The 23,257-nt window shown below is 39.8% G+C and overlaps 1 protein-coding gene across 1 annotated transcript in view; it reads left to right on the top strand.

Annotated features, from left to right (window-relative positions):
- The window catches only part of Stk26 (serine/threonine kinase 26), a 65,970-nt gene that overhangs the window by 461 nt on the left and 42,252 nt on the right, over positions 1 to 23,257 (top strand). Inside the window, exons 2-4 of the mRNA XM_031358199.1 lie at positions 1,693 to 1,807; positions 13,438 to 13,809; positions 13,935 to 14,091. Coding sequence (XP_031214059.1) covers positions 1,695 to 1,807; positions 13,438 to 13,809; positions 13,935 to 14,091 — 642 coding nt within the window. The 5' untranslated portion in view covers positions 1,693 to 1,694. The remainder of the gene's footprint in view (positions 1 to 1,692; positions 1,808 to 13,437; positions 13,810 to 13,934; positions 14,092 to 23,257) is intronic.

The raw sequence follows: 23,257 nt of genomic DNA on the forward strand, positions 1-23,257 counted from the left end.
TTTTTTAAATAGGCGTCTGTGTGCCTAATATAAATTGCAATCAGCCTAATGTAGTTACAAGGAATTGGTGTACTCTTGCCGCGCTTCCATTATAAATGCCACATGGCCAGAATTTTGATTCTTCCAGCCCAAAAGTTTTAAACTGAACAGAGAGATGTATTGATATGAGGAGTAGGTCGTCATCCTCTGTGACACTCTGTCAGGTTAATAACAATTTACAAGGTCCTCTCATTAACATGTACTGGGTTTTACCTTATAAAAGGTAGTCTAAATCCTTCTTGAGTTGCAATCTATACAATTCGCACTGTCAGGGGATGTGTTGAGCCCCACAGGTTTTACTGCCCAGTGCATAATATCTAGCTTCCTTTTGTTTGTCTTGGATTTGACTCTTTGGAGTTTAAAGGTCTGCACTGAGCTCTTGCCTGTAAATAGCTTTGATCACTATTTACTCTGTCCACATCCTTCATGACATCTTTATAATGAGGTAAGCTGTGGAATCTGCTTTATAAAGTAAATAGATACTGGATGATCCAGTGCCTGGACTGTGCTTAGTTAGACATGTGGAGCACACAGCATGTGTCCTAAGTATGTGACCACTGTTAGTGGTTCTAGCATCCACATTAACTTTGACATTTCTTTTATTTCTAGCTGTTGTGGTTAATGAATATCAATACTTTGACTGTGTCTCCGTATAGCTTCTTCTCAGTCCACCATTCTTGCTATCCATCTGCTCAGCACTTCTCATGGCATTTTGCCTTTCTTTTGATTTGTGACTCCTTGAACCAAGCATCATGTTACAGATATGGCTGCAACAAAGTTTTTAATTTTTTTTTCAAAAATTGGATAACATGCATTTCTTTTCTAGCTTATTTTCTATCATTGCACAAAGTTTTCCTGGGCTTCCTGGCCAAAACAGCCTAGTAAACTGAAATCAGTCCAGAAAGAGCTCTCAATTCCTAGACTACTCTCCAGATTCATAGATAACAGTACATTTAGTTATCGCTATTGTGTGGGTTTTTCTTTTGTGAATGCTTTACCTTAGTTGAGTATGGGTCACACATTTGTAACCCTAACCAGGGGTAGATGTGCAGGAAGGACACAAGTTTAAGTTCACCCTGGCTGCACATGGAAGCCCTGACTTAAGCAGTGTTTTATCAAACTGAGATAACATTTTTCCCACTGCCCCTACTTTGAGACATTGTCTTGTGATTCACCCTACATCAGCTTGACATTTCATTGCTAAGAAGAGGTGAGTATATAGACACAGAAATACCTGTGCCTACTGCATCTTATCCCATTTATAATACTGAACAAATATGGGCTTGAGGGAATGTCAACCCTCACGTGCCCTTAGTCTGAGAAGCACCCACATTTCTTTATCCTCTGGTTAATTCTGCCAGTTAGCTTCCCTTCCTTCAAAATCCACAGGGACTCATTTGTAAATAACAAAAAATTTAACAAAAGGGAATCTTGTCAAGGGCTTTTAAAAAACTCTTTATAAATTCTGTCCCTTGGTTTCTCCTGTCTCTCCTGTACTTACTTTCTCAAGGAGCACTGATAGATTTTGTCTGACATAATTTCTTCTCACAGAAATTCTCTTCATTTGGAAAAAGTCATGTTTAACTGTGACTCTGGATTTACTGATCAGCTATAAAAAAATTCTTTTTCAGATTCTGCTTTGTGTTTTTAAAGAAATGTTTTCAGGGGTCAGCAAGATTTTTCAGAGGGGAAAGGTGGTTGCTGATGTGCCTGATGACCTGAGATTGAGCCCCAAGGCCCAAATGGCACCGGGAGAGAACCAATATCTGTAAGTTGTCCTTTGACCTTCACATGATTGCTGACATATGCAAACACACAAATACCCTCATGAGCATGCATGAACACAAAATTAAGTATTAATTAAGTAAGTAATATGAAAAAAGGCATATTTCCATAGAACCATTAAATGTCACTGCTGGCACGTGAAATCTCACTAATATGGTAGCCTAAAGAAGAAGTGCAAGGAGACAACACCAGCTGACGTGTTGACATGTCCGAAGGGAATCTCATAGGGCTCCACCTCTAGATAAAGAGCTAAAGACAATCAATCGATGGCTGCTGAAAGTAGGGAAAAAAATCTGCTTCCCGGATGGATTTCATAATAGATTATCCAATCACAGGGTCATCATCCCTAAACACATATACACTGGAGCATCATTAAATGAACACAATTAGGGATGTATGTATGTGTAACAATACTAATTGAAGAAGAGGCCATGAATCGGAGAGGTAGGAGAGGGGCAGGAACGGAATTGAAGGGAGGAAGGGGAGGGCTAGAAATAATGCCAATATGGTACACATGTGGGAAACATCTGAAAAATGAAAAATAAATTTAAGAAAAAGTCAGTGTTGCAAGTCACAGTCAAGGCAGCTGAAATGTCTTTCATGCACAGTAAGGAAACTGAGGCATTTGCTAAGCTTACTTTTCATCTATTAGTCAACAATTTCAGAAACGTTTTTAACGGGATCATGCTGAGCCATATTGTCAGATATAATGAGTGTGTTTTTCTCATGAAATACACAGGAGATATTCTTTATGGAAGGAATTTGGAAAACTCCGTCTTTCCAGATTGGCTTCCTGCATTTAACTTGTCATGTACGTTGCTTTCACCTCAAAAGTTTCCTTTTGTTTTATTATTTTTGCATGTATTCTATCTCTAAAATATACAAATTTTCTTCTTCTTGTGAAAATTCAGCTGCCAACTGGATTTAGTAAACTCTGTTTAGTATTCACCATGCAATAGACTCTGTTCTCAGCCCCTTATTGTAGAGAAACTCAAGTGTCGATTTACAAACTCTGAAGACAAAAAAAAAAAGAGGACAACTTTGGGATAAGGTGACAGTGTCCCAATAGAGATAGCAGCTGGGTACAGGTATAATGCTTTCTGTTGAGATTCATGATAAATTCGTGGGTTAAATGACTTTGTGAAAATTCACTGAGCTATGGAACCCTTCAGACGTGTGCAGCTTTCTGTAGGCATAGCATAGTTTAATGAATGTTTAAAGAAAAAAATCCTTCATTTGTAACTTTAAATAAGTTTTGAGTACCTTTATTTGCTTTCTTCCTTCCTTCCTTCCTTTCTTTCTTCCTTCCTTCCTTCCTTCCTTCCTTTCTTTCTTTCTTTTTAAAATGATGAAACTAGTATAGGTTTAAAAAAATCCTTTGCTGAAGACCACATATGCACATGTAGACTAAACTAAGATTTAGCCCTTAGTAGGCTGCTTCCAGACCCTTTGTTCTAAGCTATTACCATATATACCTCCTGTCAGAATTGATTCATTTCTTTGTAACAGCTATTCGGTGTCTAGTCCTGTGATAACCTTTTTTTCTTTTTCCTGGCTCTTACTGAATCTACTTCTGCATAATCCCTCATCATTTATCATCACTTGTCAAAATGAAACAAAATGAAAAAGAGGAATACTATAATGACTTCAGTACCCTGACCTTGCCATCTTCCTTGCTGTCCATGAAAAAACAAAACAAAACAATACAAAAAAATACACACAAAAACAAACAAACAAACAAACAAACAACAACAAAAACTATGAAAACCCTAAACTGCAATTCTAAGAATACTCTTCATGGAAACCACTCTGAAAATCCTTCCAACATGTCTCTAACAGCATGAAAAGCATTGTAGTGTCTTCTCTACCCTCACCATGATACGAATTCACACCAGACGAGGTGGAATCCACTTAGTTTAATTTGACCCTTGATTTTTATGTGATTCTGAGTCACGCAAACCTTGGTAAATAAAGATCAGCCTCTCAAAGGCTCCTGTGTGCTAGCTAAGAGTCTCAGAATAAGGGACAAATGGACAGAAAAGAAGAAATACTACTTTTGTGGATTTTCAATTCTCTATCAGATATGTTACAGCAGATCATGTTAGTTATCCCATTTACCTTCCACTCCCACCCTTTAATATATAGGGCTTAGACATTAATTTCAAACAGCTAGTATGGCCCATCAGGTTGTCCAAGGATGATTTCCCCCCTCCTTTGTTAAATTGTGCAACCTTTCACAAAGTGAATGATGGTGTCCATTTTAGAGTAGGAATATCAGAAGAAAGGAACATGGTACAGTACTTTTTATAGACAGCACAAAGCTACTGTGTGTTAGAAGTACAAGGTGCTTCAAACAAAAGTACTAATCAGTTAATTCTGTTCATTACAGTGGTTCATGAAGGTGAATCACATTTCCTCTTTTAATCTCTCTGTCAGAGAACACAAAATGAAAACAAAAGTTAAAATATTATAGACCTTATCACTTTAGAAATAAAAATTCACACTATAACATTATTAGCAGATGATAGAATAATTATAGTAAATTCTATCCAAGTCAAAGTTATTTTAAACCCAGGATCCTTTGAGTCTTATCTACTAGTAACAACTGTTTTCTGCACTGCAGATATAGGCAATGTGGCACTCTCCCCTCTATTATTGTAGTGGGAGAAATCCTGAATTCTGATGCCTTAACTCCTTGGCTCCAATTCTCACTTCACCTCCTATTAACTACTTGACCATGATTCATTGTCCAATTTTTGCAAGTAAGAATATATTTGAGTTTCAGTTAAATGGTAATTTTTCAATATAAATATGGATCATTCAAAGTTATCATTGACATTCATTGATCATTGCTGCGAAATTCAAATTGAATTGGCATTCTACATTTGTCTTAGATATATTATTTAATCTATCTGCCTTAACTTTCTTCATCTGTAAACTGGGAATGGTAAATTACTACCAGTACTTAATTCATGGTCCTGGTCAGGATTAAGCAGGGTTGTATATAGATTGTAGTCCTATCAGATGCAGAGTAATCGGTGCAGCAGTAACATCTATTGTAATTAATTCCTCTTGTTACATTAATTCAAGCTTGGCTTGGGTTCTGCTTTATGGACAGTGAAAGAATTACTCTACATCTCACTGGCTATGTGCAGAACCAAAGCAGAAGACTGAGCATGTAACATTTGGTTATGCACACTCACTTTGGATGACTTACATTTTGCTGGGAAATATATTCCCTAACCCTGCCTTTTACAATCCAGACACAGTTCTTCTGCTATTGGTCCATATAAATGACCTTTCCATACAGACATAATCTTTTATGTTTTCTTTAGAGTCTGGAAACTTTTTCTTTTAACAATTCATATACTTCCCCAACTATATCCATACTGTCTAAGCATCTATTTCTTTGTTTTTGCATGGCAGGAATCTGTCTGTTGTCAGATGCAAAAGAAACGTTAAATTTAAGAGCTGGTATGCTCGAGTTTCTTGTAACATGGAGAGAAAGCCCAAACACATGATAAAATGTGGTATACAAAACATTTAAAATACAGTCTGTTTGTATCTGCTTTCATGATCTCATTTTGTCAATGTCTACCACTATTTTCACAATTTATACGGGAAGCATGATTTATCTATGTTAATTTCAAGCTGGCAGCCAGCCATCTCAATGCTTACCTTCCCATATTGTAAACCACAGGGATGTGAGAAGTCTCACATAAGGTCAATAGCACAGAAAGTATGAAAGAGTCAGAAGACTATGAATGACTCTGAAAAAAAAAAAAAACCTGAAGCCACACTAACAAGCCACTGCACACTTTCACAGCAAGCAAATATCATGATTTTACCAGTAACCTGTGCTTTAGATTGCTAAAAATGGTTCCCGTTTTTCTTTCCATTGTGGAAGACACTAACTTGGCTTCATGAAACCAGGCTTGCATGTCATCTCCCACCTCATTTTCTTTTGAGTGTAGGAGGGGAAATATAATACAAACTGTTCTGGTGTACAATAATCTGTTTTACAGTTGCATACAAGAAAACCATCCCAGAAATCTTGGCAACACAGCCTTTAGACTTCTTCACATCATTTCTCTTTGACTCCCCTCATTTCTTTATTGTCAATACCATGCAGTCAAAGGCAAGCACATGGCAAAAACATTTCGTAGCAGTTCCTTATACACATGATTTTTAACGATTGCTACTTTGAATGAAGCAGTGCTTTCTACAGCTATAATGATGTCCAGCTACAATGTCATTAGGCACAGAAGCTTTTGACTGTCCCCAAGCATAAACCAATTCTTTAAGAAGTAGTTTTCTAAATAGGAAGTGAATTTGGTTTCTATTTTGTCTGTCTTTTATTGGCACTTTGCCATGGGGTTTGACAAGATTTATCTCTGCAATTGTTAAACCTCTATTTGCAATTTGATTTCTTGGTATTTTTCAGCAGCTCTCTGGATCTTAGCACAGGCACCTCACATTCTGGATCCCTTATCTTTTCTCCAATCTTGGTGCTCCTTTAATGTTTTCAGGTGTCACTTACCCAGTCCCTTAAGCTCTCTGTAGCTGGTATCTTACTTCTCTTCCCCTGGGAATGTCCATGTCGAATCAATTGAATGCAGCTTATTTCACCTTCAAATTGTTTCTGGAATCTATCCCGTCCTCTTTATTCTTTTAGCCATTAATTTAGTTCATGCCCTCTCTACGCTCTTAGGAGGACCACTTAATGGTCTCTTAATAGGTTCCTCTGCTTAAACTTTCTTCCATATCCAATCTGCCCTTTATGTGCAGAGTTTTTTTTAAAAAAAATAATCTGGTTCAAATCCCTCTCTCCCTTAAAACACTTCAGGCCTTCTAAGAGCCTATTGTATCAAGTCTAAACTGCAGAAAGGCATATAGAGCCCACAGTAATGCCCCTAACTTATCCCAGCCCTAATGTTGGGATGCCTTATGGACTCTGTTTCTGCCCGTCCAAAAGTAAATCCACAGCTAGACCACAAGGATAGTGTGTCATTTCTCTAAACTTGTTGTTCTTAACAGAGTACATATTAACAGAACCTCAAAAACAGATATTTTTTTCTCTATTTGAGATTTACAAATTCACAACCTGTATTAATGGATGCCATAGTCTCTATTGCCTAGGTAATAAGGGAGTCTACATGCCTTTGGATGTGTTTATTCACTTCTTTCTTTCTGTCTGGAATGCCTTCTTTGCTCTACTCTTGCTCCCAAGTTCTCTCCTTAGTTACTTACCATTCATTTTTCAAGACTTAGCTCAAGTATTTCTGCTGTCAATCTTTCCAGGACTTAGAAAGTAAAACTCAATTGTTCTTTGGCCTGTTGCTGCATTCAGTTTGTTTTGTTTCCACTAAGACAGAATCTCACTATGTAGTCCACACTGGCCTCAAATTTGTACTGACCCTCCTGCCTCAGCTTCTCAAATGATAATGTTACAGCTCTGTAGAACTATGTCTAGATTGTACTATTTTTTAATGGACTGCTATTAAAAATCAATTATCCCCTTGAATGTGCCTGCTTAGAGCATTCTCCTGGGAGAAAGTAAACTTCTTGTATGTCTTAGTATTCTCAGTGTTTAGTGTAGCCCCTGGCTTGGTGTTCAAGAAACACATCAGAAGAACAAAGTGAAGAAAACAGGCAAAGTTGTGTGAACTTGGGCAGAATCTAAGGCCAAAAGTGAAAGTACAAATGCACATGTCATCTGCTTCTTAGTAACCACTCTGATCCTTAACCAACTATAGGATTCTCATGGCAGATGTCATCACAGAGCACATGGACTTAGGGAAAGAGTTATAGATTTGGTTGTTTTCAGTGTTGAGTTTCTGCCCCCTCAGATACTTCTCGGCATCTCTGATAATAGCTCTGCAATGAACGCCTGTCATTACTGTACCCTGTTCATGATCTCTTAAGTATAGCTGTAACAAAACCAGGAAAGTTTTTCTACCACAGTGTGACAGAGCTCAGCTAAGCCAGTTGAAGGTTGGTAATTTTACACAACTGCCTTTCTTAGAGGTCCTGGCAACAACTTCCTTTCCCTCAGTGTGAGTGAGCTGATGGCATAGTCACTTCCTATTTGGTCTCAACTGCCAGTTGGTTTTTTTTTTCTTCTGTTTTTAACTGCCACCTTTGACTAGAACTGTTCACAGGAGGAGCCTATGAATTAAAGAACAAGTAGTCAATTCAGTATACTTTAAAGTCAACCCAGAGGGGAAAATATCACCCACAATGGCAGTTAAGCATCATCACTTCATGGTGACACATGAAAAGGCTCTCCTGTGACTAAAGTCTGCAACCCCAAGAGCAGAGAGGCTACCCGATCTTATTACGAAGACCTCAGTTTCCCAAATTAATTCTCTTAAGAAATGCCCTTCCATGTTCTTCCACAGAAGTCTCTCTACTCCCCTTGTGGCAAGACCAAAACTGTCATTATGGAGTGACCCATGGAGCAACCAGGGTTTCTCTTGGCACAAGGAAAGCTAGCTGTGAGGGCTCCTGTACAGGCATCTGCAACTTTAACAGCATGACTCTGCCACCTAAGAGGGAGGAGTAGCCAAATTGGAACTGGGGAAGGAGCCACACTCTACCTTTGGATTCAGGCATACGTGCATGAAACAGTCCAGACCATATTGCCCTCTCTTAGCTCTAGAACAAATCGATGCGGGCAATGAGCTCGTTTCTTTCTGTGCCCAAGTGCAAGCATCACAAAGAATGTCTGTGCACATGTAAAGAAATGCTACAAGCAGGAAACTGCTTAAGCAGCATCTGCTTGCACCCACTTTGTCTGTTGTTCTAGTCCCCTCCATAGCATCAGGAAGTAACGGAAGTAAGGCTACTGACCATATTCTGCTATGGAGAGTCTTACATACTTTGGTTTCTGTTACAAATGACACTGTGGTAGACTGTTGTGTAATCCCCAGAAGGTACAAGGTTATTCTGGAGAAATCAAGAATTATACAGGTTTAACCTTCTCTGACTAAGAATGGATTCCACAGGTTTTTGCACAGGATATTGGTTGGTACAAAGGTTAGAGCTATTGTATCATGCATTTCCAATCTGATACCCATAGAAAGCAAAGAGACAGTTGGAGATATCATTCTTTTACTAAATAACAAGCAAACAAACAAACTGCTGGACATGGTAGTATAGGCCTTTAATCCCACCACTTGAGAGGCAGAGGCAGGCAGATCTTTGTAAATTTGAGGTCGGCCTAGTTTACACAGTGAATTCCAGGCCAGTCAGGGATATACTGTGAGATTCTTGAGATTCTAGCTCTAAAACAAACAAACAAACAAGGAACAATAAGAGCAGCAAAATGAAAAGATCTTTAAATCTTTTACTTCCAAGTATCCCTTCAGTTCCTTATAACATGTATCCAAATATTCCTCACTGGATGGCAAGTTGCAAGCATAACCCAGTTAATCTCTGGTTTAATATATTCCAACAGTTGACTAAAAATCCTGAGAAGTGCATCACTTTACCATTACACTTTGCACATTTTATACATTTCAACAGAGACATTAGGCTTAAAATGTGAAAGTTCATAACATGGGCCCCTTTCTTTAAACTTTGGGGACTAAAGGCTCCCATTTGCCTTAGTGAATTATTGTATTCGAAAGCTCTTAGGTAATGCCTGGCACATTAGAACATGCTTAGTGACTATGTCTTAAGCAAACCAATATTTTTCATAAATGTTTCTGTTTGATTTCACATTGAACTAAAATGCGCAAGTCTTGTGTGGGCAAAGTGAGGTTGGTGACAGTTGTTTTCCTTGCCGTTATTTTCACTCTTTGGGAAATGGTGGTTTATGGTAACATTGTACATAATAATAATATTGTACATAACATAATAATATTGATTTGTTTATAGGACCCAATTGATATGACCTCATATAATTCTTTTTTTTAAAGTTTTATTTATTATTATATGTAAGTATACTGTAGCTGTCTTCAGAAACACCAGAAGAAGGCGTCAGATCTCATTACAGATAGTTGTGAGCCACCATGTGGTTGCTGGGATTTGAACTCAGGACCTTCAGAAGAGCAGTCAGTGCTCTTACCCGCTGAGTCATCTCTCCAGCCCCAATTCTTCTTTTTTTTTTAATTAAAGGCAACACTTTGGACTAAATATACCAAAAGAACCCCAACTCCCAAGCATGTGACTTGATTAGTAGTGCCTGTATTGTAGATCACTTCTCAAACTTTGGCACCATTGTCATTTGGAATTAGAGAATTCTTTGTTGTGGGAATTGTTGTGGATATCCCTTACCTCTACCGACTATAGAGCAGTAGCAATTCCCTCGCTATTTATTACCCCCAAATATGGTCTATCGGAGGTAAAAAATGCTCCTAGTTGAGGACCTACATATTTGTTATGAATTAGTCAGCCCAGTAAATACTTTAAATGTGGATAAAGTTCAATATTTAATATTGTAAGGATGATAAGTATCAGAAAAATCCAATCCATAGATGTTACATTTGATTGATTGATTGATCTCTGTGTGTATGCATATTGTGGGCCTGCACATGCTGTACCATGCATATGGAGAGACAGTTCATTTTTCCCTTTCACCACACAGGTGCTAGGGATTGAACTGAGGCTTCTCAGCAAGCCATTTTACTCGTTGAGCCATCTCACTGATGCATATAGATGTTCAATTTAATTTCTTTTTAATTTGGAGGGTTCATGGATATTAACATGGAATTCATTTGCTTCACTAACTCTTCATATAGTCTTCATTTACCTAGTTGCTAAGCATCTGTAATCACCTGAGGTAATATATTGTGCTATACAGGCTGAGTTTCCCTAATCTCAAAATCTGAAATCCAAAATGCTCTGAAGTCTGAAAAGTTTTGAATATCAACTTGATGTTCAAAAGTTTTAGATTTTCATGTTCATGGTGTCAACTGTTAGAGTTCGTATCAATGGCTCCATATTTAAAAGACTGAAATCTGAAACACTTCTCTCAAGCATTCAGATGTGAGACACTCAACCTGTATTATTGGACTCTGAACAGGTACTTTGAAGTAAAGCAGTCACCCATTGTGTGTATGTGTGTGTGTGTGTGTGTGTGTGTGTTTGTGTGTGTGTGTGTATATGTGTATGTATGTATGTGTGTGTATACATGTAGATGTATGATATCAAAAGCATACTATAATTCTTTTTAATTTGCCATTTTACTTTAATTAAAACCATAAGTATTGCTGTGTGTGGGTGTGGATGTGGGAGGGGTTCTGGTACCCATGGTATTTGGATTGTTTTCAAACATGTACACCTTCACGAAGATTTTATGCATATGTTCACAAATAGCACACATGTAATCTCAAAAAAACATAAGCAGAATCTTAAGGAACCCCAAGGAAATCCACAAATGTTTTCTATCAATAATAGCAAAAAAACAACAAAGGGTTTATTCAAGATCAGCATACCTAAAATAAAAGACTCCTCAGTGTCATTCAGAAACTGTCTCAGTAGTCTAGATCTCAAATACTACATCACTCTAGGCCAGCATGAAGTCAAGAAAGTCATTTCTTCGCTCTGTTTAGAGTTCATTTGTTTACTAAAATCACACAGCATTCTCTTAGATAGTTATGAAATTAAAACTGGGAAGGACCCAGCAGGCCAAGAAATGAATTGAATAACAAAAATAAGGGACATGGTGAAGGTTAACCAAGAGCCCTGCCTATGAGTCTAGCCTGACAACAATACAACAAAATATAATATCCCCAATATATAGCTAGTATAACCTACTCTGTGCCACAGAACATTGTAGGCTCTGGGAATAACCCTAATAGCAAACATCGCCCTCTGAAAGATAATGCTTTTCCCACTAATTCTCATACAAGAGATGCTGGGTCTCTGCCTTAAAGCACCTAGTAAGCTCAGTGGGCACATAAATGGCACACAACAGCCAAAATATAAGGACAGAGCGACCATGTAAGTCTTTCCACATACACACAGTCCAATTTTGAAAGTAAGCACAGGGCAGCTATGTACATTAGATGGTGGGTCTGAGAACATTCAGTGGTCCTACTTGAGGTGGGTCTTTAGTGATGGAGCTTGATTCATATCCTACTAACAACAACAACAACAAAAAATCCAAAAAACAAAACAAAACAACAACAAAAAAATCCTTAGAATCACTATCCGCCTCACTCCAGACTTGCAGGTTCAAAATCTTCAGTTCCAAAAAGATCCTTTGAGTCCAGTATGATGGCACATGCCTTCAACCCCAGTGCTAAGAAGGCAAAAGGAGGCAGATCTCTGTGAGGTTGAGGCCAGCCTTTTCTACATAATGAGTTCCAGTCTAGGCAGGGCTACATATTGAGACCATGTCTCAAACAAACAAACAAACAAAAATAAATAAATAAACAAACAAACTCCTTTAGGGTCTCGGTGGACATTACAGTTAAGTGGCACTGTATGTTTCTGGGTAGGCTAGTGCATAGAGTGACTTGAGCTAGTGAGAAACAGACACTAGATTGGGGCTTACCATTGGGTAGAATAGAAAGAGCGCCAAGACTTGGGGCACTATGAGTAAGGTAAAGTCGATACCGTATTTAATATCTTTCTACCATATAATAGAAGGTAGCAAGTATCAGGAGGACCCAGATTGGACTTCTCAGATGTATTGCTTTTTAATTGCAGTATTTAAGTCAAATATTTACTTGGCTGGGCCTTTTGCTCTATTTGCTCAACGGGGAGAAAGCAGTGTGACCCAAGTGAGGTCTTTACAGTAACTCATTACAAAACACAGAGCATAAATTTTGGGGTCTCTCGCACAACGAAAATGAAATCTATTAGTAATAAATCATGGTGATAACAACCAAATACATTTTCTTGGAGAAAAAAATTATAAAAGAAGAATAACATTTGTTGAGGGTGCATTGGTTGAACAGGCTTACATCAAACTTCGAGGTGAATCCTCATTTTATACATTCACTTTGATGTTACTTTGTCCTGTAACTTTAATAGCTCGCCCATGTGTGTTCACATAGATGCCCCCCTGAGGTTCCTGTGACTGCTATTATTATCACTGTCATTGTTGTGGTTTTGGGTCCTCCAGAAAGGGTCTGCCTCACTCCTGGAGTTGAACGTAAATTGGAAGAAGGCAGGGAGTTTCAGAAGTCACTACGCTGTATGTTAAATTCAAATATCTATACTACAAAAGATTTAATCTCATGCTCCTTGCCTCTGTTATCGTTGTTAAGTTTTCTGCCAATACATGATCCGTTTTCCAATTCGCCTCTCTTTTACCCGCGCCGAAATTGTGAGCAGTTTCAGCCAGGCCATCCCTCAACTGACTGCCTAAGGTAAGGATAGACTCAGGTTAAAGTGACTTGAGGCACATCTAGAGGCAAGGAAGCTGGAAATCCGCAAGAGGTTAGGAATTTAGGCGTGAAGAAGCAGGTGTCTGGCTCGGTGGCCCCACCCTCGGCCAGGTGGGGGAGCCAAGCAAAACTTTTGCAACTCCAGACCTCTGGGTGGCTACAAGCACTCCAGCCTCCCAAGCCTGTCTGCAACGTGGCCGCGTTCATCCGGGTGGCCCTCATCTCCCCTACCCCACTCCTGCTCCCGCAAACTCTTAGGTTCTTTCTGCAGGCCCAGTCATGGTCCAGGTTTTTCGAGCCCGGCCTCCTGCTCCTCTCTGCAACCCCTGAGAGAGCCAGGCTTCGCCTACTCTGGCTACTTTAGCCAGTCCTGTTTGCTGCTTGAAGCCTCAGCTCTCCTGACACCGCCCGACAGCGGGGTGGAGGCAGGGCTAACCGCGGAACCGCCCCCAGCCGCCTCCCAGCCTAGGCGTTCGGGCGGGTTGCTGGGGCGCCTCCACCTCCTCTTCCTAAAGCGGCGAGGCGCAGCAGACCGGCATCACTCGAGCCCAGGTCCCAGCCACCGCCGCACGGACAGCGCTGCATTCACGAAGAGGAGCAGCGCCGCAGTTGGCCAAAACGTTGGCGGGCGAGAGCTAGAGAGGTAAACTGAGTCCGGGAGAGCAGCGCCGCGAACCGCTCACCTCCCCGCAAAGGGGGGGGGCGCAATTGGGGAGTGGAGGCTGCAAGCCACCAGCCCACTAACTCCACTTCTCTGCGTCCTTCCAGGCCCCGATCGAAAAGCCTGGAAGAGCTGCAGAGCTACCCCCGTAGGAGGAGCCAGTCTCTGCCCAAGGCGCCAACGCCACCACCGCAGAAGCAGCGCGAAGTAGCAATCGCCTCCATGGCCCACTCACCGGTGGCTGTTCAAGTGCCCGGGATGCAGGTGAGGAAGCCCAGGCCTCCCTTGCCTCCCACGTGACTGCTCCGGAGCCCCGCTTAGGGCACCAGGCACCGGGGACCAGGGGCAGCCACCGGGCAAACCTGAAGGCAGGGCCGGATCTCTCACCAGGTGCTCCCGAAGTAAAGCTTGAGGTGTTTCCTGGCGTCTGGGCTAGAAGGTGTTTTGCATTGGAGAGACTGGGGAGACTGGGGAGCGACAGTAAATGGGGGTTGGGGTTGGCGCGCGGGGGCTGGGGGGCGGGTACACGTATAAAAATAGGCCAGAACCTTAGGCACCTGTATTTGTTGGCTTCTTAATCGTGGCACAGTTGAGGACTCAGGGTGGGAGAGTTCCAGAACTTAACCTAGATGAGATGGAGGCATCTTGGAATGTGTGGGCTAAAACTCCCAAGCGGTGCCCCCCACACGGTACACACACAGAAGTTGGGGCGGAGCGAGACCAGGAGTGGTGGTGGCATTGAATTGGGTTCTTCCTGTGTGCAGAGAGAACAGCAAGATGACTTCTTTTCCCTTTCGGTGCCACTTAGAAGCAAACTTCTGTCTGGCTCCCCTACCTAGCACAGTGGGTGGTGTTATGAGGAATGCAGGATTCTGGTCTGAGGGCCTAAGTGATGACTCCACACGCCTTTCTCCTAGTCTGTCTGCTAAGGTGGTTGGTACATGTACTTAAGCTTTTGTCCAGTGTGAAGGGAAACACAGCGTGGGACCCAACTTCTTACTCAATGTCTATACCTTTCTCCTCCCATTATATTATCATTTCATTAAAGAAAAGTTATGTCAACAAATCTTTTACACATCTTGTTTTTTTTAACCACTCTTAGCATTTTAAAGCATTTACATTTGGGGTACCCCACCCCCACAGTAATCTAAATACCCCTTTATAAGTAATAAGTCAGAGGCTAAAAACACTGAAGCTGGGTTCCTTATGATCTTCTAACTATGCTAAATCAAACAAACAAATTATTTCAATTTATGAAATGTGGAGAACACTGCATAGCTTATGCTTCTATGAGGGACCCAGACTTTGTGGATTGGAGTCTCTGTCTGCTGCCTCGTGCATGGATTTCATCGTTTGCCTTGGAAATTGGTCTCATTTTATTCATGATAATGAAGGTGATTTTTAAAATATCCTTTCTCCTCAAAGGGCCCATTTGTATAAGACATACATCTATCCTGCATTTAAGGGCAAGTCTGGGTTGAGACTCAGGAATGGGAGGGAAAGAAATGTAAAATAGAAAGAGTGGGGCTTTTTATGGTATTAATCCATTTCAGTTTTTCCCAGTGCCCCAGACTTTTTTTTCCTCGTGCATTCTCATTCTCTGGCTCTCTTTTCCCTAACTACTCTGCCCCACACACCATTGAGTTCTAGCTTTGGTTGTATCTGGACAAGTGGTAGTTTGCAAAAGAAACTAGTTTTGCTCTGCCTGGTCTGGAACAACATCTGAGCTTTTCCCTTCATGCACAGATTTCTATTATGTGGAGACGTAGAACTTTTTACATATGGTTGCTGCTCAGAGGCTCCATGCTTCTCTCTCCATTGTGAGCAGGCACCTTCCTGCATGCAGCCACACTGGTGCATCTCCTTCATCAACTTCGTGTGATCCTGGAGAACGCTATGTGCTCAGGAGAAAAGGGTTTCTGGTCTTAATTTCATTTGCCTGGACTTTATTTGATTTATGTGGTTTCTGGTCTTTATCTCATTTGTGAGATGGTTTGCTAACTGGCTATCTCTTGGATTTTTAGATCTTAATTAAGGTTGGTTGAAATGTGAATCACATATTTGAAATGATCAACTTTGCTATGTGTGGTACGCCTTCCCCAAGTTGTGAACTTGTGAAGCCTTAGCTGTACAGGGTAGTCATCTCACATTTAGCAAGCAAAGATTATTGATTATTGCTCCGCCACCTTCCATCTAAGTGAAATAGCATATTCTCCAATTATTTTCATTTTCATTTCTAGATGTAGTTCTTAAGCACTTGCTGTAACATTTAAAATATACAGCTTTTCCATATTTGAAATTATACAGGGACCTAAAACACATTCACAGCATGCAGCGTGACCCTTTAGCCTAGAATAGTTTTGTTTTCTTTTCCAAAAACTATAATGTAGAAATATATTCTGGGATCATAATAGTGTCCTAGAGTTTTGTTAGAGTTAGGAGCAAGCAACTTTTAGGTTGTTTAAGTAGCAAGAAAACTTTTGAATTTGCCATGTGTTCTTTAAATTAATGTGGAACATTTCCCCAAATCAGAGTGAAGTGATTGACCGGCCCATACATTCTTAACTGTTTATGTTGGAGAGTTATAAAGATTGATGGGAAAAATGAGTTTTCCAGAAATTAAAAAGCAAAATGACTTTCTCCACAATATTTTTCTCCCTCTGAGCAGTGATGTGGAGCAGAGGCCGAGCTACCTGCTTTGTCACTTAAGTCTTCAGCATTGCTAACTTTCAAACAAAGAAATTTCTGTTGCCACTAGTTTAAAATGTAAAAGAAAGTTGGAGGGAAGGAAGAAACCTCAGGATCTGGTCCAATTCAAACTCATCCTTGTGAAATTAGTTCCTCAGAACTTATATTTGTTGCAATTTCTCAAGGCTGTAGTACTGAACATTTTTGCCCTACTACATCCAATGTCCAAGACATGATTTTTTCGTATTTAATTTGTGCATATGTTATGTTTATAACTAAAGGAATTTTCCACTCCAGGAGCTTTACTCTTGAACCACATTTAAAGTACAACCTTAAAAAAAATAATAAACCAATAAACCTGTTTCTTTCCACCCAAATATTTACTCTTTAGTGATTTAAAATTTTTTGACTTTGAAGTTGTCAGTTAAGAATTATATTTGAAAGTTTAAGATATTTTCTTTAAAGCTTACCTTATGTTAGTGTTTCTAAACAAATATGTAAAAGAAATTTTCAGTCTTTCATAACATTTAGGTAAGAGAATAAAGTGACATGTTCAACCGAATATAAAATGCTATTATGTTCGTTATGCTTTATGCTGTGTCTCTTAGTAAAGAAACATTTCTTACTTAAAGAAGCTAAAATTAGCTCTTATGTACCTGTGAGAAGGGTGGCACAGCTTAGCAATGGTTCTTTGAGGTCTCAGTGGAAGTGAAATTTTAGTATTAATAAACACTTTTTTGAAGACTTTTTAGCTAAGGAATAAAAACATTACCTGACAGTGGTGAACTTAGTAGCAGCTTCCAGGAAGGACCAATATAGAAATCTATAATCTGTGCTTAAACAACTATCAAGTCTGTGATCTTACCTCTGTAAGTATCAAAAGAGTTTCTGACTAGAAGAGGAGAAGGCTTCAAGAAGCTCATCCAAAAGTATTGTTAGGATTTGGGCTAGGCATTTTCAAGTAAAGAAACTCCCTTAGCTAAGGTGTACCTTACATATGCAGACTAGGGTCAGCCTGCATGTTTAAGCACACATACATGCACATACCCAGTCTTTGAAACAGAATAAAATCATTTGAGGGGTTATGAAGTATTCCATGAGAGAAATAAGTCACTTTGGAAAACTAGAGTGGGCCAGATGCTAGTGGTGGCCTTTGAATGCTAGGGAAAGATTTTAGCCTTTGAGATAGTCATTGAACCTTTCTGTATAACGGTGCAAAATAAACAAAGTCCTGTATAGGAAGAGAAAACTCCATATTGGAGGAATCAAGGTACTAGAGAGGTGTAACATTAAGACACTTTCATCTACAGAGGCTACTCCAGTAGGACAATCATAGCTATGCAGTGGATCTGAGATTAACAGGCTGCCTTCCATATCCCTGGGTGTCATAAAGAAAAAGACATCACTTGATTTAATATTTTGCTAGTTACAGGAGGGCAAGTGAGAACTAAAGTAAGTACATCTGGAGGCAGTAAGAATATAACGCAGAAGAGCCAGACCTGACAGGAAGCAAATGATTTCTACTTCCCGTGTATGGATTTTCAGGTAGTGATGGGATGACACCATAAGAATGTCCAACTTAGTTTGGAGATGTAAAATCGGAGCTTTAGGCACTCGTTCATTATTTACCAAGTGACTACAGTCTAACCCAGCACTTTAAGAGAAAAGATGGAGAACCATCGAGATGGGAGAGGTTTATAACATCAATGAGAATATGCAGAATCAAAGGCCCTCGCAGGGGTAGGAAAGTTAAGATGCATGAGAAGATGAGAAAATATGCCAAGCTAAAGAGGAAATTATTAGCTGGCACAAATTCTTTATTAACTGTCACCAGGAAACCTGAAGTGAAGGGATTACTTGTGGCACCAGATTTTAATATGTGGAGTTCCTGTCTCCTCCTTTCTTTCTCAATAATCAGTCAGCTTTGCTGTGTGAAGTAGCAAGAGATTGGAAGCATTGACTTGAACATAGGATCCCTGTTTTAAGTGGTTAAAGCTGAATCATTAAATATGATTATGATAATAGCTGGAACCAAATAACCCAAGCCAACTGGTCTACTGGAGAAGGAGGTGTAGTTGTAGTTTGGAGGCTTAAATAGACCCACAGGCTAAGGTCTATTGGGGAAAATAAATAGGAACTGGACAGAATAAGGCATGTGGATCGAATGGGAAACGGGGTTAGATATGGTGCTTGAATAAAAATGGCCCATCATGGACTTCCACTTCTTGAGCCATAGAAAATGAGAGCTCATAATTTGCATGGTGTTTGGGAGCCAGTGAGCATTACATTGCTGTGTTGTTTTGATTCAGCCTTTCGTTGATTCAGTGACCTTGTACAAATTGTCTACAAAATTGGAATAGTAAAAGCTGCTTTTCCTTTGCCTCAACGAGAGTTTATTATGATGAATTAAGTATCCTCTGTGGAGTGTATTTGGCGCTCCTGTGGGCAGTTCATACTGCAAACACCATATCATTTTATCTCTCTTCTGCTTAATAACCCACATTTTTTTATTGAAACCAAATCCTGACTATCCTGTTGCCCCAGTCAGATCCAAAGTTCTATGTTCAGTTTCTCTATAGATTAGTTTATAGATTAGTTATAGATAGTTTAACTTAGTTTAACTACTTCCAATCAAGAAATCCTATTTGATTTACTGTGTCAGTTCCAAACCAGTTATCACCAGTTGGCCAAATCTTACCTGATTTTTCAGGTCACATTTTACTTTCTTCAAGGACTTCCTGAGAATGTGCCAAGCTATAGGACCTTCCATTTCTACATAATTTGTGTCTGCTGTCAGTGGCCCACACAGTGCTTGCTTTATATCCTGCCTTTGATTTTCTTTAAATATGTTTGTTCGGGCTGGAGAGATGACTTAGTGGATAAAGTCTTTGTCAGCAGAGGACTTGAGTTCATATACTAGCACCACATAAATACCTAATGCGTGTGGTGGTCTGTCTGTAATGTGATTAGTGGTCGGCATGCACATACATATTGAAATGAAGAAACAAATATGCCATGTATGTCTCCAAAACTAGACTGTAATTTTTTTGAAGTTCTGGACAACCATGCATTTATCTATGAGCTTTTTACATAGATAAAATAATAAATATAAATAACAGATATTAAAATATATCTATGAATCTTTTACACAGGGTTGGCTAGTGACTATAGTAAAGACTTTTTTAATGTTTGACTGTTTCTTTATGTATGTTGTGGAATGCTTATGTTGTATAGACTGTAAAGATTAATTTTAATGTGTACAATAGAGACTTTCTACTTATTCAAATGATTTTAATGCATAATAGTTTATCAGGCCTGATGTACTTCAGAACTAGTCAGCCATCCCAACTCTGACATTCTCACCCACTTGCCTTCCCAGGTCTTTGAGATGAAAGGAAGTCTCATGGCTTTCCTTCTGAGTGGAACTGTTTTGAAGCAAACTTTTGTCTTTGGGGAAAATGGCTCCCTCTGTCCTCATCAATTCCACTTTGGTTTTTCATTTCAGTTGCAGTTTCCATTGCTCCTTTTGGATTCTTTGCCTGGTGATTCGGACCTCCCCGTTGGTTTTGTGTCTTTGTTCTGTTCTCTGTTTGCTTAAACTACTTTTTTTTTGAGGTTCCTTTATTTTCTTATCCCAGATCCCAATGGAATCTGATAATTTCATTCATATCAATATATTTTTTAGGACAGGTCTATTTTATGTGTATGCGTGTTTGCCTGAGTGTATGCATGTGTACCACATGTGTTCTTGGTGTCCCCAGAGATGGCAGATACACTGAGTTAAAGCTGGTGGTAAAGCCTCCATATGGGTATTGGAAACTAAACCTGGGTCCTCTGAAAGAGTAGCAAGTGAGCATTTTTTCCACCTGTAGTAAGATGGTTTTGGCTGACAGTTGAGTGGTCATATTGTATAGGAACTTGTTTGTGTCTTGGAGAAGTAGAAATAAAGTAGAATTTCAGACATTTTGATACAATTTTTTGATTGAATTGTATCTTCAGAAACAGTAGTGATATAACTGAGTCTATTTGGTGATAGAAAATGGAGTTAGGAAATGAAAACTACCCTCATTATTAGGTGTAAGACACCAAACTCCTTCTTATGTCTCCTAATGAAGACTCAAAGACTTCCCACCACGTGTACACATAAAACAGTGTCTCTGGAGGAATGTCATGAAGTAAGTAAGTTTAGTATTTAGTTATTCATTTAATTTCTCCAGTGCCAGTGCTAGACTCTATGGGCTTCCCTATGCTAAGCAAGTGCTCTAGCTTTGGGCCACATTGTCAGCTCTTCCTTTTTTGGTTTATTTGTTTGTTTTTTGAGAAGGGTTTTCTCTATGTAGCCCTGGCTGTCCTGGAGCTCACTCTGTAGACCAGGCTGGCCTTGAACTCAGAAATCTGCCTGCCTCTGCCTCCCAAAGTGCTGGGATTAAAGGTGTGTGCCACCACCACCACCACCAGGCAGCTCTTCCTTTTTTTTGGAAAAAAAAAACTGATGAAATACTCACCGCTAAAATTTTAAGCCCATGTTAGATATATTTCTCACTTGGTCATCTGCCACTTTACATAGAATGTTGTGTAGTAGGGGTTACATATCTGAATGAATGCTTATAGACATCAGACATTTCTTTAAGATGATATCTAACTGTCTTCAACATGATCAGGAATTAAGAATAGTGACTATCTGAAAAAAAATGCCTTCAAAATAAAATTTAAAAATAAGAAGGCTGTCATAACCCTAGCTACCTTTATTCATGATCCTTATTGGCCTCCATCTAAACGTCATTACAACAGGCAAATCACATAATTCACATGTTCAGAAAAATGGGGAGGCTTATTTTCCACAGCAAATCCTGTCTTCTATTCCTGCCTGCCTCTTCCTAACACCTCACCAACACATCCCTACTGGGGATAGAGAGCGCTGCAGGGCGCTGCCAAGAACTCTCCTTAGCCTGGTTTGGACTTATTCCAGCGGTCCCTTGACAGAAGCTGACTGGCTTTTCTTCTCCTTCATTTATCATAAGATCGTGGATTTAAATGATTCATATCCCCAAACATCAGATTAGCCATTAGAATGGCAGACTTTTGGAAACTCAGGCAAAATTAGAACACAATTGTGGTTCATACTTCCTGAGCCTTAGAGGGGAAAAAAAACCCAAACAAACAAAAGTGTAGATAGCTTAGATGAAAGAGATGAAAGATTTGAAAATATTCTTTCTTGCTCACTCCTCCTCTTCCCCTCCTCCTCCCCAGCTCCAGTCATCATCCATCGGAGTACCAGGCACATGCTAGGTTTTACCATGGAGCTGCATTCCCAGCGCCTGATTTTATTTTAAGTGCTGAATCTCCAGCACTTTCCTAATGTGTTGCTGAGAAACCAAGGCACCATATCTTTGTGCTTTCATCATAGACAATGTTTCCAGAAACAAAACAAAACAACTCTTCAAACCTTTCTCTGTGGTCCTTGTACCAGGGATTGTGTGCTGGTGGTATTCTCCCTCTCTACTCTTAACCTGTTGAGGAGAAAGTTGGGGGCAATCTGTAAGACCTTCCTGACATAAAACTCAAAACACTGAAGCAAGGGAGGTTGAAATCAACCATGATGACTTAACAATTTGGTTTATTAAAGAATAGGGTGTCTAGCCAAATAATAACAGTTGCTGTGGATTATTGGAGCAGCTTCCTAGTATCAACTTAATGAACTTCCAGGGGATTTGAAATGTATACCACACTAGATGGCTTCAGACATTTCTAAGTATGCTAGTGAATTACTCTACCAGATTTCAATAGTGCCTGGTAACATAATCCTAGGAGTGAATTTTTGGCAGGTGGAGGAAATGCTTCAAGGACATCTAGAAGCATCCAGAGTTTTCTTTGAAAATGCATTTTTGAGCCGCTCTGTTTCAGCAATTTTTTTTTAAATCCCCTCCCCCAGATTTCCATTAAACCGATGGATTTGGGGCATATCACTTTACAGCATGTATATTAAGCTAGGCTTAGCTGTTTGCTGGAGTAGAGTTTGAATAACAGAGCAACAGGTGATGGGGGAGGGGTGAGCAACATAGATAATCAGGTCGGGTGTAGGTTATTATTCATGCAAGGAAATTGGGAAAAGCTGAGCCAATAGAAACCATAAAGCCAGCATTTCTTCCCAAACTTTCTGCCTACCAGAGCTGGGAAGGTTTTTAGATTCCTCTGTCTCAATTTCCTGCTGCCTGCGTTAACTTCAAGCAGAAGCTCGAGTGCGCACACACGAGTGTGTATGCACACACACACACACACACACACACACAAGGTCAACCAGTTAAACGTGCACACATGCTACTAAGTATGGAGACAGAAAATAGAACTTTGACCTCTTGTGGTTAAAGAGACTATAGTCAGAGTGTCTAGCCACCCTGGGGAGAGAAACCTTTTTTCAAATGTATGCTTTTAAATGCCACTGACCCCATGGGGAAACAGGTTAGCAAACTCATTAACTCGGTCCTATTTACTTCTTCAGTTTACATCCAGACTGTGTGAAATTAGCTCAGAGCCTTTCTGCGTGCCACCCAAATACAGGGAACTATATCTGCCTTCCCATGCTGGGCTGGCCTGGGCTGCCTTGTGGTTAGTTTTTAATGTTCTCAGTCTTCAAGAAATAACTGGTTCTGACTTCAGGTAGTAAGAAGTCATCAACTGTCTCCAAAGCTTTTTTTGGGGGGGCGGGGGGTAAGGATAGGATTTTGTGTTCATCTTTCAAGAC

Source organism: Mastomys coucha, chromosome X, assembly GCF_008632895.1.
Source record: "Mastomys coucha isolate ucsf_1 chromosome X, UCSF_Mcou_1, whole genome shotgun sequence".
NCBI classification, from domain to species: Eukaryota; Metazoa; Chordata; class Mammalia; order Rodentia; family Muridae; genus Mastomys; species Mastomys coucha.